Genomic DNA, 17,110 nt, shown 5'->3' on the forward strand with positions numbered 1-17,110 from the left:
TGAGTTTCTGGTGCCTGGGTTCATAATATGTTTTGATAGAATAATGGATACAGTAAAATACTTTAAAAAGTAACTTATGTATTTATATTTCCCCTACCAATTTTGTATAGCTTGGCTCAAAAAATAAACAACATGGACATTCACACAGCCCTCTCTGGGATGTGCTTCCCAACCCATGGCAAAACCCTTTCCTTGGGCCATCCATCCCTGTCAGGCTCCCCAGAGCCCACCACACTCATCCCATCTGTTTCTTTATCTTCCTGCATCTTTAGCTTCTCCTTTCTCTTGGTTTCTACCTGGAGTAAAGATGTTAGAATGTCTTCCATTTAACTTCTAACTAACCAGAAAATAAGCCAGTGGAAACACACAAGCCCTCATTGTTTTCTTCCTTTCCTGATCCTTCCACATACATTCAAGTTTGTGTATAATTTGATCTTTCATTGTGAAAAAGTCTTGTGGATTTGTCTGCCCAGGGTTAACCTGAACTACAATCAAATGTACAATCTTCAGATCTTAGCCATCTGAGTAACTAAGATATAGCTGTGTGCCATGGACACCCAGCTCCTGTTTACCTTGCTATTTTCATCTTGGAGTCTGTGCTCATCTTTGACAATCTCATTCATAGCCTTGATTTAAATTATGATATATGGGCCAATAACGCCTAAATCAAACTTTCAGGAAGGAAGCAATGGATCAACAGAAGAACACCACCCACTCCCAATGTGTGTCTGCTCCTGACTCATAGTCACCCTTTCAGACACCTCCAGTCCTATAGGCAACTGAGCTGGAAGTGGACCAACCTGAATTTAACTCTCTTCACAAAACCTGATTCACCCAGTAAATTTCAATCCTGATCAGAGACAACATTGTTCACAGTCACCAGTGTGGAGCTATGTAAATTCAAGTAACCTGTACATCCTAGCTATTCGAACTCCTTGCTGTCTCTTGAATTTGACACCTGCCCTGGTCACCCTTCTCTTCCTCCTATGTTTTAGTTTGGACTAAGGAAGTTGACAGCCATGCTTCTAAGATTTCCCGCTCCCTATTTCTGGTATTTTCAAGACTATTCTCTTACATTGTGACACGTGTGATTTCCTAAAATGCCAGTTTAATGATGTTATCCATCTGCTTTTAGAAGTCTCTCATAGTCTTCAGCAAAGATTCAAAGCATCCGTGCTTCAGGCTCAGTTTGATTGGCCTTTTCTTTTCCTTATCACTGAATAGGCACTAACCTCTGGTCTGACAATATGATGGCTCACTGGTACCTGCCTACTAACCCTACTCTACTTTCTATTTGTCTGAGGACTGACTGATTCATCTTCTGGACTCACCCCTAACATAACCAATTTTTCCTAATTATTCAATAAGGTTCAGTGAGTGTTTTGTCCCCCAGGAAGTCCAGTTGTGCCTTCTCTGCACATGTAATAATCTATGTAACCTCTATCCTGACTCTTATTTCCTTTTATTGCAGACTTTAGTTTACTTTGGTTTTTCAGTTGATGGTGACAACCTATGAAACAGAACTACATTCTGTTCTCCTAACACAACATGAGGGGCATAATAACTGATGAACTATTATTAAGTGCATGAATGATTTTGGCTATCTGAAGCACCATTATGACATCTTGTGTCTCAGTCAATCCAATGGTGAACAGTCTTCATTTCTAATACTTTGAGAATAAATTCCATGCTTCATGGACTTGTCTCTGGACATGTGTTGACTGCAGAATGAATCACTATGGCCAGGAAACTGGCAACTCTTATTTTGAATTTTGAACTCTGAATTTTGTGTCCATTCTTAGAGCAAAGGATAGGATTGGTACCACACATGATGTATACCCAGAGACAGAGAGGGCAGCTCATTAAAGACTGATAATTTATTCATATAAATGAGAAAGAAATAGCAGATATTCATCATATGTATGTGAAAGCAACCTAGGTATTGGAGAGAGTTAGATCTGCACTCCTTTCTCTGAGACTAGGCAAGGCAGCTATAATGGTCTCTCCAATCTCAAGTCTCAACACTGCTCTTCGTGTTCTAGATTTAAACCACTTAATACAGAACCCATTAGTAATGCTGTGAATAGAAGCAAATCTTCTTTTGCCTGGAGCTTGTATCACATCCACCTTTCTACCCAGAGTGTGCATCCCCTCTCACTCTCCTTCCCATCATTCCAGCACCATGCATTCTTATCTTGCAGGTCTCAGCTGAGGCTGCTTTTCTGCTGCAGGCCTTTTCTGACTAGGTTTGACATGTTTGGGATGCATTTCAGCTGCTTCTTACTGTCACCCTCTCCTGGCACAAATCACTGGAATCACCTGTTACTTTTCAATGTTCCCATTAGGAAACAAACTCGAAGAAAGCAAGGAACAAGTTCATCTTATTTGCTAAACTTAACACATAAAATGCTGCTTGGCATAGTTAGGCACTCACTAGATACCCAATGAGTGAAGTGCCCTGTTGTTTTATCCACTTCTTGGTTTAAATGGGAGCATGGACTGTTCTGGATTTCTTTTATATAGTTTGGGGCTTAGAATCTATTGTAAGTGCTAGGTTCCAGTGGTTCTTGCCCTATAATCCTATCTATTCAGGAGGCTGAGATCTGAAGACCATGGCTCAAAGCCAGCCTGGGCAGGGAAAACTGTAAGACTCTTTTCTCTTATCAACAACCAAAAAGAAGTGGGACCTGTGGCTCAAGTAGCTTGGAGTCAGAAAGCTAAGGGATAGTGCCTGAGTTCCAAGTTCAAGCTCCAGTATCAGCACACAAGAAAAAAAATCTATTATAGGAGCTATGGAAGATCATTTTATTACAAGTAAACAAATTAAAATGTCTATTGAAAGAAATATTATTTTCTTCATTCTCTCAGGATCAAGTTCTACCTCAGTTGGAGTCAGTGATACTAGCTACTCAGTATATAGCATCTGAGTCATTCCCAGTGCGTGGTGTCATGTCATTAATGTCACAGGGCATGTGAACAGAACCTTTCATGTAGAAGAGATTAGATGCAGTACGTTTGCGCAGAAACTGTCCCACAGACGCAATGTCAGGGATGGCAAGATTTACTCAGTATGCAGAGACTCCACCGCATTCATTATGGGATGTTCCCAGCAAACAGCAAACTTCAGCAATCTCCTTTTTGAGGACAGTAGACATGTGTGCTCAGGAAAAGAAACTTCTCCATCATCTTATGCCTTTCCATGTCCTCTAGAAACTGAAGCTTGAACTTTGCTTTTTGGCACCACAAATGGCTCCTACAGAATTTGCCCTGATGTGCTAAATTCAGCATTAGAACAGCACTCCTGCTGAGCGTTGCTCTATCTGCAGGCACTTGTTCCAAACTGAGAGAACAAGGGACTCGGGTGCCACAAAAACACGTGTCTGCATTTGCACCACACACACAAGTTATTTCTGTACATGGAACAGTGGGCAGAGGAATAGAACACCAGAAAGTGCTGTGAAACTTTGTTGGCTGACAAATGGGATGAGGAGAAAATACAAAAATTTATCTTTCAGCTCTTATTTTAATCATTAAATAGCTATCTATCTACCTACCTACCTGCCTATCATGAAGTTGAATGAATCTATTTATACAGGAGAAGAACTTTGAAGGTTATAATCATTGTATTCACATATTCAATTGAAGGTTGTATACACAGTGTATTTTTAAATAGCTTTTTTGGGTCCCCTATATTACATGGTGATTACTAAATGGTATGCTTTTTTTGTTTTTGTTTTGAACAAAAGTATTGGGCTGGAAGTCCTGTGGTTGATTTCCCTCAATTTGATGACTAACATTGATGCACTGAGTGGATTTGGAGAAATTTCCTACCCTTTCTGATCTTGATATTAGTGCTTCTAAAGTGGACAAACTCTACTGATATCACTGAGTGATAAAACTATGACGCCAAGGACAAGAATATCTGGAGAAGGCCAGATTATGATTGTAGTGGATTATTACAGTGAGAGAGTCAAACAGATTTTAGAAACAATGACCCTAGTTTAGATTATAAGCCAGTAAGAAAGTATAGCTGTGGGTCTGGAAGTGTGGCTTAAGTGGCAGAGTGCCAGCTGTGAGCAAGAAAACTCAGTGAATGTACAAATTCTGACTCCAAACACTAGTACCAGTGGGAGAAAAGGTGTAGTTATGGTAAAAATTCAGTATGAAATCCCAAGATAGAAGTTCAGTAAGAATATAGACCCTACCCAGAGAAACAAAGATTGCAGCTAACAAACTTTCATAGCATAGTTTCTTTTATTAGTGGTAGACAGAATGTGCCTATAAATCTGTAAGTAAACATGCTGGGTGAATTAACTGAATTAAAATAGCCGCTATGGGGAGTTTAAATAGTACAATGTTTTAAAAAGACTAAGCCAAAGCAAAGCCCGACAAAATAAGCACCAAAAAATAGGTACTTGCAAGGGGAGGGGGCCAAGTGTTGCAGAGTAGATAATGAAGGGTGGAGAGAATGTGGTCAAGAATTCATTGTATATACTGCAACACTGAGAAATGTAAGGGAAGGAGTGAGTCAAAGGGGAATGAAATTGTTGAAGGTGTGACACTGATCAAATTGCATTGTATTCATATACTGCTTTGTTAAATGACACTTCCCTTGTACAACTACTTAAAAATAATAATAATAATGTAAAAAGTATATAAAAATGCATAGAAAGTAGCTCTTCTGCTGTGTTCCTTTAAACAACTTGGGAACCAACCTTTGATTGAACAGTTACTATGTGTAGACACTTTGATAAGAACTTTTCTTAGATGCATTATTAATAAATGCCTTCACTTATTCATCAAGCATCTAGAACATACCACAAGCAGTACTTTATCTCATTCATTCTACTACAACCTTACAGAGCTATCTATTATTGTACGCACATTTAACAAAGAGTGATACTTCACTTGAGCGGTTAAGTAACTTGCCTGAAGTCCCACAACAAATCAGTGGAGGCATTGGGACCAAATCTAATTCTGACTGCAAAGTTTGAGCTCTTAACCACTTACACTGTGTCGTACTTACATTGGCTTTACATATAGTTTAGCTTGTCATACCTTTAACAGAAAGAAAGGATTTGGAAGAGAGAAAGGCACAGATTTGTTGGAAGCTCACGCCTGTATTTCACTGGTACTAACTTTTTGTTTTCCCATATATCATTTTATTTAATCCACACCACAGTCCTTTAAGTACTTTTTCAGTTTTATTTTAAAGATGAAGAATCCTGGAGTAAGAGTGATTGGGTAATTTTTTTTCCTCAGAACTTTTGCTACTACCCAAAATGATTTAGAGAGGAAATTTTATAAGCAAACACAAACAAGATTGAGGTTATGTAATCTGAAGAGGAAAAGGTTGTGGAGTGGCATGGTGGCCATTCTCCTTTGTCAGGAAACTGAACTGAGTGACCGAGTCTGGTCAATGTGCTTACTCATAAGGAAGGGTAACTTGACTCTAAAATACTAAGTGGCATTAACAAGGATCTGCGGACCTCCTTTTCTTGAAGAAACCCTATGTGTCTCGGGTATACTGAGAGAATGGGCTCTCAGAGACCTTGTCAATCCTTGTCTCTGAGTTCCTCTTCCTTGTAGAGTCTTTCATAATGCAGAATTTTATCTGGCAATAAAGAGCTTGCAATGTCATGGTGTATAAATGAAAGAACCATATGTAGGGAAGGCCTTGGCTGAGTCTGGCTGGCTTAGATGCGGCTTCACCTGCGTTGATGGATTCTTTCCAGAGACTCTTTCCAGCTTATTGGTTCTGTGTGTCTGAAATGTCTGCTCTTGTGCATGCTACATCTCTCACTTTCCCACTAAATAGCAGGAAATGACTTCTAGGGGCATAGGATATGTGTGTGTGTGTGTGTGTGTGTGTGTGTGTGTGTGTGTGTGTGTGCACCCATGTTTACCTGTCTCATTGCCAAAATGAAATTTCTTGATATGTCATGTTTGATCTTAAAAATTAATGCAAACTTGAATCTCACTGAAAAACGTATTTGCTTTAAATTAAATTAAAATAATATTTACAATTGCTTATAAAATGAATACATATCCCATGGCTTTCTGCTTTGTCCCTGGGACAACATATTATCTGATGTGAGAAGTGTTGGGCTATATTTCCTAGAAGCTGCTAATTCTGATGTCCTCACCTAAACCCATTCATTTCCTTCTGTGTAGTCATGTGACAGTTTGGTCTCAAGGCTCTATGGGGACCCTAAATTGACTGTCAAGGGGGAGCTGTGGATTTCACAACAGTAATAGATAATCAATCCCTCATCAATGACAGGTGTGGAACACATTGTGAACACTGTTGTTTCCAGGGCAATGATAATGATGAACAGCTACCAAGCATTCCTATATACTGAGTATTTTATAGGTTTTTAATCTGATTTTATGCTCATAATAACTCCATGAGGAAGGAGGCTTGATTATCACCCCACATTTATGGATTAGGAAAAGGAGACAAAGGATAAAAAGACAAATGACTCCAAAAGCAATACTTACAAAACCATTTGGTGTAAACCAACTGAACAACTCATGGGGGAGAAGGAAAGGGGGAAGGGGGGGAAATGAGGGAGGAGGTAACAAATTGTACAAGAAATGTACCCACTGCCTTACGTATGAAACTGCAACCCCTCTGTACATCACTTTGACAATAAATAAGTAATTATTCAGAAAAAAAATGATCACCGATTGTAAGCAAAAAAAAAAAAAAAAGGAGACAGAATAACGTGCTTGAGTCCACATGATCAGCAGATGGTGGCGTTGATGTCCAGTCTTATTCCAACATTGCTGAGTTGTATTTCTCTTGGGAATTTACACCTAATTGACTTGCAGCTGGAAGAACCCTCTGAAAATATTACAGTCTTTTATTTCATTTAGCGGGCACATGAGTTACCTCTGCCCCTTGGAGCTTGATGTGGAGTCACAAGTCATAGCAATACTCAAATGCCCAGTCATCCTGATTCAGGGGACCCCAACAAAATGAGAAAGGTAGGTAGAAGAGATGATAGGGCCTCTGCCAGCCCAGGGCTGCTAAGGAGGCATGGAGTCACCCTTCTGGAACGATATCCTGCTTGTTTAGCTCATACAAGAAGAGATGTATGCAGGAAGAGTAGGTTTGCAGGTGGCAGGTAGATGTCACATAGAGGGGTCTTTTGTCAGGGCTCATTTTCTGAGTTCCATGATCCAATAAGAAACCTACATCATGCCCAAACCTTCACTTCTAAGGATTCAGTAAAAGTGTCAGTCCCAGCATGGACACTGATGGCTCACAGTTTCTGTGACCAGGCTAATTGTTGTTGGCATAGGCACCATTTTTTTCTGGCACTCTTATTCCTGATAACTGGAACTGGTTCCCGGGGCATACTTGTCTGTATCTCATTCGTCATCCAGCTACTTGAAGGGAGGTGGCTAAGCAGTGGCTGAGGCCTTGAGATCAATACCAGTGAGACAAGCTACTGAGGCTGCCTTTGTTGGAGTCAGAGGCTGTTTCCCCAAACTCTTCAACCCTTAACTAATTTGTAGTCACAGATATGGGATGCTTGCTGAGTAGAGAGAGCCACAATGCTTCAGATGTTGCTGGATCTGCAGGTGTGCAAACTGTCCAGTCCTCACTTTGGCTGAGTCTTAAAAAATTATTATTGCTGTTTTTGGTTCATTTTCTCTGTCATGTTTGGAGTGCATCAAATGGCAGGCACTGGGTCAGGCATGGAAGATATGGCATGATCAATGACCCTCTGGAAGTTAAAGTCAGTACATTTATAATAAAAGAAAATGTGGACAAGCAAAAAGATGAAAATGAAATAATTCAAAATTCTGTTACATGAGAGTAGACAGCAACTGTTGTGAAAATGTTGATACAGAGCTACAGAACTGCTGTTTTTTTTTTTTTACTGTATAGCACTCTCTAGTCTTGAACTCATAACCTTCCTGCTTTTGTCTACTACATGCTAGGATTTCAGGTGTGTGGAATACAGTATACCTGGATTACTTTCTACAATTTTTGGTGCTGGTCCCAGGGTTTGAATCCAGGGCCTGGGTTCTGTCCCTGAGTATTTTTTTTGCTCAAGGCTCTACTTTTTTTTTTTTCTCAAGTAGCTCCACTACTTGAGCCATAGCCTCCCTCCCAGCCTTTTTTAGTGTTTAATTGGAGATAAGAATCTGACAGACTTCGCTGCCCTGTCTAGCTTTGAACCTTGATCCTCAGATCTCAGACTCTTGAGTTAACTAGGAGTACAGGTATGAGCCACGAGTGCCTGGCTTATTTTCTTCATTTTTAATTTCAGTAAAGGGATAGGGTCCAGCCTGGGGAAATGTCTCATCTACCAAGCTGTCCCTTGAAGGAGTAACCAGCTATAACATCACAATATTCAAGGACTTGTGACAAACCTGACCTGGATCTAGGTGGGTATTCACATTCTTCAACACTAATCTGCTGCCTGGAAATTAGTAGCAACATTAGAAGTAATGACACTTTTTGTAAGACCTATGTGAAACTAGAATAGTATCTTAATTCAGGCTGCAATACCAGGATCCCATACACTTGGTGGTATAAGCAACAGAAATTTATGTCCCTTAGTTCTTTTTTTTTTTTCTTTCTTTCTTTGCCAGTCTTGGGACTTACACTCAGGGCCTGAGCACTGTCCCTGGTATTTTTTGCTCAAGGCTAACACTCTGCCACAGCCACAGCGCCACTTCTGGCCATTTATACCTATGTGGTGCTGAGGAATCAAACCTAGGGCTTCATATATAATGAGGCAAGCACTCTTGACACTAGGCCATATTCCCAGCCCTGTCCCTTAGTTCTTGAGCTGGAGAAGCCAAGATCAAGTTGCTGGTAGAGCTGGAATGTAGCAAGGGCCCATGTGTTGGTTTGTGGATGATCCTCATTTTATTGTATCCTTACAATCCTTCCAGAGAGGAGAAGGAGAGGAAGATCTCTCATGTCTCTTCAGAAGGACACTAATCCCCTTCACCAGGGCACCACTCTCATGACACCAAAAGCTTTACCTCCTAAGTCTATCACATTGTGAGTTAGGATTTCAACTTCTAAATCTTTTGGGAAACAAACATTCAATGTATAACAGGTAGTTGCTGTTATTTGAAGCAAGACCCTAGAGAGCAGCCTGGTTTGAAAAGGAAGACAGGGACTGGGAATGAAAATTCACCTAAAGTAGCAAGTTTCTAGGATTCCAATCTAGTGGGGAGTCAGGATGCAGAGCAGGCATCAGGTGTAAGGACAGGGTTCTGGGACAGAGATAGTGTGAAGACTAGCTGTTTGGACAGGAGTCAATGGGATTGTGAGACAGCACGGCCACTAGACTTGGGGTGATAAGACTAATTCTAGCCCTTCTTTGGGAGGGCTATAGTACCAAGCTAGGTAAATTTGGTTTAGAAACAAAGCAGAACTGAACTGTCAGCTTGAAAGACTTAGTAAGAAGTGCAGATATATGGAGCTGGGGAAGGCAGGGGCTGATAAACCCTGAATGCTTTGGAGTGGTGAGATCCCACTGCAATCAATTTCATTCTGTGACCCATATAACTGTTGTATGCCATATGTCTATATAAAATAATTAAAGCTAATTAAAATTAATTTTGGTTGGTGAGTGTTTAAAGAGTTCCATAATAACTCTTGAGATGATTAGAGATGCTTTGGGATGTCACAAAAGGAGCATTTGGAAGAACTGGGCTAGATGTTTAAACTAGAAATGAGCACAAAGGTGAACAGAATCACAATTCTGTCAGTGAAGGAATGCTGAATTAGGAACCAGAGTTCAGGGTTGAACTCAGATTTATGCTATACTAGGCCCCCAAAACAAACAAAAACAGACAAACACATCTTGCTTTGTGACATTTGTTAATTTCTGTGATGGGAACACTATCACCATGTTACTTATGCTTTAACGACTGGCTCACACAATTCTTGAAGATTTAATAATCAGCCCTTGTAAGCCCTGTGCAAGACATCTCTGTAGCTGCCAATAGAATTTAGCTTTATAATCTTGGGTAAACCACTTTAATTCTGTGGATCTTAGTTTTAGTATCCAAAAAGTCAAGTTGCTAAAATAATCTCGAGGAGCCTTTCTGAAGTTACTAACCCAGTAATGCAGCTGGTGTTATAGGGCAAGTTGAAATGCCATGCTATAAGCTGCAAGAGTCACACTGGAATTTTACGTCTTATTGTGACATGTGAGAACTCATTTGATATTGACTCTGTGTCATAACCGTGTTCTGATTCCTCTTGTCAGTGCGTATTCTCCAGGACCTCTTCCCAAAAGCACTAAGAACATGAGTGTAAGGCCCTGGGGAGCTGAAGTCTGCTTCATGGCCCAGCATTGAGTGTTGAAACCATTACCTGCAGGCTGGGAATTCTACACTCTGTCACTAGGTAATAGGGGTCATTTGAAAGACTGAGAGAAAATCTTAAGGCTTAGAAATTATTATCTAACTGACCTTGAAACTGCAAACAGTCCTGATTTTCCCTCCACTACTAACTACACAAACTCTGGAACTTGGCCTGGGCACTGTCTCTGAGCTTTTGTGCTCAGGAGCTAATGCTCTACAACTTGAGTCATTGTCCCACTTCTGGAATTTTTTGTGTGATTTACTGGGGCTAAGAGTCTCATGGATTTTCCTGCCCAAGCTGGCTTTAAACCGAGATCCTCAGATCTCAGCCTCCTGAGTAGCTAGGATTACAGGCATGAGCCACTGGTACCCGTCTGCTCTACGTGTTCTGGAGGCAAAGGGTTACGTCTTTCATGTTTGTGTATTTCAAATTCAAAGTTTGTTGAAAGACTAAACCACTGGGCATTTTTAGAGAAAACTGAATTTCAAAAATTAACATGTGTATGAGGGACAAGGTAACAAACAGTACAAGAAATGTATCCAATGCCTAACGTATGAAACTGTAACCTCTCTGTACATCAGTTTGATAATAAAAATTTGAAAAAAAAATTAACATGTATTCAACTGGAGACACCAACTGCTCTGTGTTTTCCTTAGTGATGCTGAAGGAATGCTGTTTTTCAAAAGGGAGAAGTTACTTCTTGTCATAATAGAAAAGCTTTTGGTGCCTTCAGTTCAACATTGAATCCTTCAGTGTGCCTGCCTTCCAGCTGGATGAAAGAATTGCTTATATGATCCAGTGGAGAGAAAGCATGCATGAGTAAAACACATGCCAGGCAATTCAGGTATTTATCACCCCCGCCCCCATCCCCAACTACACTTCCTGTCTCAGCCTTTTTTTTTTTTTTTTGCTAGTCCTGGTGCTTGGACTCAGGGCCTGAGCACTGTCCCTGGCTTCTTTTTGCTCAGTGGCGCTTCTGGCCTTTTCTATATATGTGGTGCTAAGGAATCAAACCCAGGGCTTCATGTAATTGAGATAAGCACTCTTGCCACTAGGCCATATTCCCAGCCCCAGCCCATCTCTTTTGAAGGGAAGAAATGATACTTTTGATGATACTTACTTGTATACTATGTGCAACTTCATTGGCATTTTGTCCTCATACTGTCCTTCCTAAGCTAAGAACAGCTATTCCTGTTTTAGAGAAAAAGAGAGGGACCCAGAGAGGTGGGGTAACAGTGGACCAATGGCAGAGCCACAAGTCCACATCCTGGAGGTTGTGTTCTTCTCTGCAGACCAGGCTGCCTCAGGCCTTTCTGGGCTTCCTCTACCCGCTGTCTCTCTTTCGTGTTTGCTGTGGGGGTTTGCATGTGTTCTCTGTGAGTGCAGCTGGCTCAGCTCATGACCATGCAAACAGTAGCACCAATCTCTGACAGGGTTCTCAGCAGATAGCTAGGTCAGGACCTGGGGTAGTTGCCCTGAACTTTGCCCTAATGAATCAGCTGCATAGAGCGGGCAGTTGCAAAGACAACTAACTGGCTGCAGATGTGAGGGCCAGGTAAGTCCTGGTAGATGTGGCACCTGGACTTTGACAATCTCCAGGAGGAGAGGAGGCAGAGCCCGGCAGGTCCCTGGAGCAGCGCGGAAGGAAGGTGGAAAGCTGGCAGAACAGGTGTGTGGGAATGTGATTGCCCTTCTTTTGCTTCTTTGAGTTGTGCTTGCTGGGCTGTGAGATTAGGAAAGGCCCTGGGAACAGGGCACAGTTATATGATTTGTCATCATAGAGAGAATTCTTATTTTGAGAATCCTAGGTGTTTTCACACCTGAAGTCTAACCTTCAGAAGTGGTGACTCTTGACCACAAAACTGTGATTTCAGTGAAGAGTAGCTATTGGGCCTTTGCAGCTGGGGACGGGCTGTCTAGTGGCAGTGTCTGGGGACAAAGGGAAAACAGCTTTCTTCTTGTACTTCTCACTTGTGTGGATACAACTGGTCAGAAATAGTTGAGTTTCACAGGCTGTTAGGAAAGGTGAAGGATCTCTTAGTAGGTCTGAGCCATTGTGTCTGTTCTGAGATTTGTTGGCCAGGGCTTTGGTTGTGCCTGTCTTTTTCAAGGAAGTGAGCTGGCACCGAGAGGAGGGCACATACCTTGAATTGTGATAGGAGGCCCAACTGCCTGCTCCACTCTGGTACATCTGCTGTCTCATGGCTCTTGCTTCACAGTGCTGAACCTTGGTTCTGGGGCAGTGGCTCAGAATGACATCTTGGTTTTGACCTTTTGACTTTTTGTTCTGATATAAAATTTCAGAGACTGTAGTTTCAGGAGTGGAAACAAATTAACAGATTTGGTCAGAAGCTTGTAGTCTAAAGCAGTTCCCAAGGAAGAAAAAAGATAGGGACTGACCTGTCCTGTGTGTGCTGGTGACCCAGGGGCCCTGACAGAAGGAAGGTCTGAGCTGGGGGATTTCTCTCTCCTGAGTCTTTTGTCATATCAGAGGAACTGGAAGAAGGTAATGGTTTCTAGAGTTACTTCTCATCTTAGGGAATCAGCGAAAAGCCAGTGTGATGCCAAGATGACTTCTAGGCTTAAAATATCTAACTAGGAAGAACAGTGAGCCCTGGTCCTCTATTGTATTATGTGAGCAGCCCCAGACTTGGCTCTGTTAAACTGTTCTGGGATTTGGGCAGGAATGGCCAGGTTAAAAGGAGTCACCATGCTAGGAGGTGTCCTGAAGAAGTTAGTTTAAACTGTTCACAGGAAATGTCTTCATCCACTCTACCCTAATGTTTATCTCTGACTAGTACTACCTACTATGCATTGAACAGTTACTATATATCAAACACTATCCATACGCTATCTTTTACTGTGACAATAACCTTGCAAAGTAGTTATTATGGTCACCATGGATAAGGAAACCAAGGCTTGAGGGAATTATTCAGCTTCTAAGCAGTTCACTTATTATTTGAACCCTGATCTAGCCCTCTGCAAACCTCAGCATATCGCTACCAAGTGTTATGTAAATATTTGGTGGTGGATAAATGAAGAAGCATTAATTGGGATTCTTGATAGCATTTTGTAGCTGCATTTATTATTGTTATCTGTCTCCCTTTGCCTCCCACATCTGTTGTTCCATATGTACTTTCTTAATTTTTAAAGCAGCATCAATGTAATTGTCTAGTCTACTATTTCACATAGCAGCTTGAGGGTTTATTTTTTCTCCCAAATTTCTCTGTGTCTGTGTTCTTCTGGTTCGCTTTACACCATGGTTGCTCTTTTCACAAAACCTAATCAATCACCAGGTTGGAATGTAGGGTTTTATAAAATGACGATCTTTCCCCCTTTTTTGTTTTGTGTACAGGAAATGAAAATAACTACACAACAGTCTCAAAGCTAAGAGATATTCAGAGGGTCAGGGATGGAACCTTGGGCTCCCCAGTGGCCGGCTCGGTCATGGGGGAGGCCCATGGCACCACCCAAAGATCCAGACAGAGGACTTCGGAGTGGACATCCCCGGCCTCTTCCTAATCCTCGGCACAATGGAGAGAGGTTCCATCAATGGCAAGACATCCGAGGGAGTCCACAGCCCCAGCAGGAGCCCAGGGCCGACCACCTGCAGTCACATTACACATCCAGGCCTGAGGAGTGGGCTCAGCCTATGTCTGTGGGGGACTACTATGAAGGGGGTTATCCTGGTCACGTGTACTCAAGGTGTGGTTTTAGGGCTTGAAATGGACTCAATTTTCCTACATGCTTATGATCAGATAGTCCTTTCCTTCTTCCTTTTTCCTCATCCTTCTGGCTTTTTGTTTTTTTTTTGTCCTGGGCCTTGGACTCAGGGCCTGAGCACTGTCCCTGGCTTCTTTTTGCTCAAGGCTAGCACTCTACCTCTTGAGCCACAGCGCTACTTCTGACTGTTTTCTATATATGTGGTGCTGGGGAGTTGAATCCAGGGCTTCATGTATACGAGGTAAGCACTCTTACTACTAGGCTATATTCCCAGCCCCCTTTTTCTTTTTAAGCTCCAGTATTTTTTTTTTTTTTTTTTTGGCCAGTCCTGGGGCTTGGACTCAGAGCCTGAGCACTGTCCCTGGCTTCTTTTTGCTCAAGGCTAGCACTCTGCCACTTGAGCCATAGCGCCACTTCTGGCCATTTTCTGTATATGTGGTGCTGGGGAATCGAACCCAGGGCCTCATGTATATGAGGCAGGCACTCTTGCCACTAGGCCATATCCCCAGCCCCTAAGCTCCAGTATTTTGAACTCAGGGCCTAACACTTGGTAGGCAGGTATTCTACTGCTAGAGCCACTCTGTAAAACCTCTTTGCCTTGGTTATTTTTTTGGGTGTCTCTCTCTCTCTCTCTCTCTCTCTCTCTCTCTCTCTCTCTCTCTCTCTCTCTCTCTCTCTCTCTGTGTGTGTGTGTGTGTGTGTGTGTGTATGATATGTATGTATGTCTGGGTATTGGATACTGTCCCTGAGTTTTCTTGCTTAGTGCTCTTCCTCTTGAGCCACAGCTCCATTTTTGGATTTTTGGGTAAGGGGAGAGGTTAATTGACTTCCATGGATTTTCCTGCCCAGACGGGCTTCTAAGTGCAATCCTCACATCTCAACCTATTGAATATCTATGATTGTACAGGCATGAGCCACTAGTGCCCAGATCACTGGGTATTTTTTAGATAAAGTCTTACTTTATGCCTTGTTTGGGCTAGCATGGACTGTGATCCTCCTATTTGTGCTTCTTCATGTCACCATGATGATTGGTGCTCCACACTGTGTCTAGCCATTTGTTTGAGATAAAGTTTTGAAAACTTTTTTTTTTTCTGGGGTGGGGGGAGGGTGTCTGTGCTACGATTGAATCTCTGCCTCCTGAGAGTAGCTAGGATTACAGGCCAGAGACATTGTGCTAGGTTTGCTTACTTTTTTTTTGAGACAGGATCTTGCTGTCCAGGCTGGCCTGGAGTTTATGATCCTCTTGCCTCAGCCTTCCAAGTACTGAGATTATAGTTATGTACCACCAGATTTGAACTTTCTCTTCCTTTTGTTCCCCCTTCTTTCTCTACTTTACTACACTGGCTTATTTAAAACATTAACTGCTTTGTTTTTTTGTGATAGAAGGTGGTATTTCTCTCCTTTTTATCTCAAGCAGTCATCACAATGTAATGGGGGAGAGGGAGTTGGTGAAGAGTGAAGGGTTGAACTTTGTAAGAGTTGATGGGATGCTCTTGCTCTGGGATTCCCAGAGGCAATTTCTGTAGATAATGGAAAGGTTTTTCTTAAGACCTTATAAGGAGTTTCTCATCATCTTTAGATCATTCTGATCTGTGCTTATTATGATACCACCAGTACCAAGAAGAACCCTAGAATCTAGAATAGTACCTAGAATGTGATGGACATTGGAAAAGAAAATCCTGTTAGAGATGGATGTGGTGGCTCATGCCTATAATCTCAACCTCTTAGATGCTGGAGATTGGTAGGAGATTGGCAGTCTGGGGCCAGCCCAGGCAAAACAGTTAGTGAGGACCCATCTCAAGGAATATGCTGATCAAAGTGGTCATGTTTGTGAGTCCCATTACCTAGGAGGTACAGATAGGAGGATCAAAGTTCTAGGCCAGCCTGGTCAACATTTGAGACCCAGTCTAAAAAATAACTTGCAAAGCAAAAAGGGCTCACTTGATAGAGTGATTGCCTTATAAGCTGAAGGCCCTGAGTTGAAACCTCAGTATAGCCCAAATCTGTGTTTAATAAATTACAACTTTAATAGGCAAATCTGGAATTGTAGGCTTAACATTCAGAACATTAAGAGGTCACAGCAAGGTGGTTCTAGGTTGGAGAATCTGGGTCTTCATGGATGGATTGACTAAATCTTCATAGAGTATTGCTTTCATGCCCTACTTTACCTTTTCCATTTAGGATGATATATGTCTGCCTATAGATTTGGGTTGAAATGGTAACAATCACTATAAAAGATTTTGCCTCTATGAAATATCAAGTATTATTAATTGGTTAAAAATACTAACAACATATTTCTTCCTTAGCCTCTGGATTATTGAATTTGCAAAGAAGGATATGTTAAGGACAGAGGCAATGAAACCAATCAGACTTAAGAGAGTTTGGTGACTTTTTCATCCCATTTCTATCTAGAATTTGCATGGAAATCACCATGATATATTGGGGTTTGGCAGTCTCCTCAGGAGAGGTGCTCTCAGAACATATCGAGTAGGTTTGAGATACCTATACATCTCTATCTATCTATCTATCTATCTATCTATCTATCTATCTATCACACACATACATTTGATGTAGTAAGAGTCTTACTATAAAAATAAAAAAGGAGTTGTGAATAAATAACTTAAGAAAAGAATTTTAAATAAGAGAGAACTTTATTATTTTACTATTAAAAACCCCAGCCTTGTTATATAATAAGGGCATCTCTTGCTCAGATTCTGGATTTTCTGTTTATGTGATCTAGAATGAACTGTGGTTTTCTGGCTAGTTCTAGATGAGGTTGGCATTCTGTATTCTGAAGTTGTTTAGTTTGTCCACTTTTCCCTTGGTTTTGGTCTCTGTACTCATAACTGGCCTTCTGTTTGGTATCTTAGGCCAGGCTATGAGGATGTCTATCAAAGATACCATGCCTCAACACTGCAGGAAGAGTATGCCTATGGAAGCTATTACTACCCAGGACACCTGCAGCAGCTGCAGGAAGAGAGAGGTATGGAGTGATCCCCAGGAAGCCCTTGGAGATTGGGGATATGCGTGGGAATGACTGGT

The 17,110-nt window shown here is 41.6% G+C and overlaps 1 protein-coding gene across 1 annotated transcript in view; it reads left to right on the forward strand.

Moving 5' to 3' along the window:
- Positions 1-10,997: 10,997 nt before the first annotated feature.
- Sec16b (SEC16 homolog B, endoplasmic reticulum export factor) overlaps positions 10,998-17,110 on the forward strand; it is a 41,764-nt gene continuing 35,651 nt past the window's right edge. The window contains exons 1-3 of the mRNA XM_048357835.1: positions 10,998-11,189; positions 13,701-14,050; positions 16,939-17,051. Of these exons, the coding sequence (XP_048213792.1) occupies positions 13,758-14,050; positions 16,939-17,051 (406 nt within the window). The 5' untranslated portion in view covers positions 10,998-11,189; positions 13,701-13,757. The remainder of the gene's footprint in view (positions 11,190-13,700; positions 14,051-16,938; positions 17,052-17,110) is intronic.

This window comes from Perognathus longimembris, chromosome 11 (genome assembly GCF_023159225.1).
Source record: "Perognathus longimembris pacificus isolate PPM17 chromosome 11, ASM2315922v1, whole genome shotgun sequence".
NCBI lineage: Eukaryota > Metazoa > Chordata > Mammalia > Rodentia > Heteromyidae > Perognathus > Perognathus longimembris.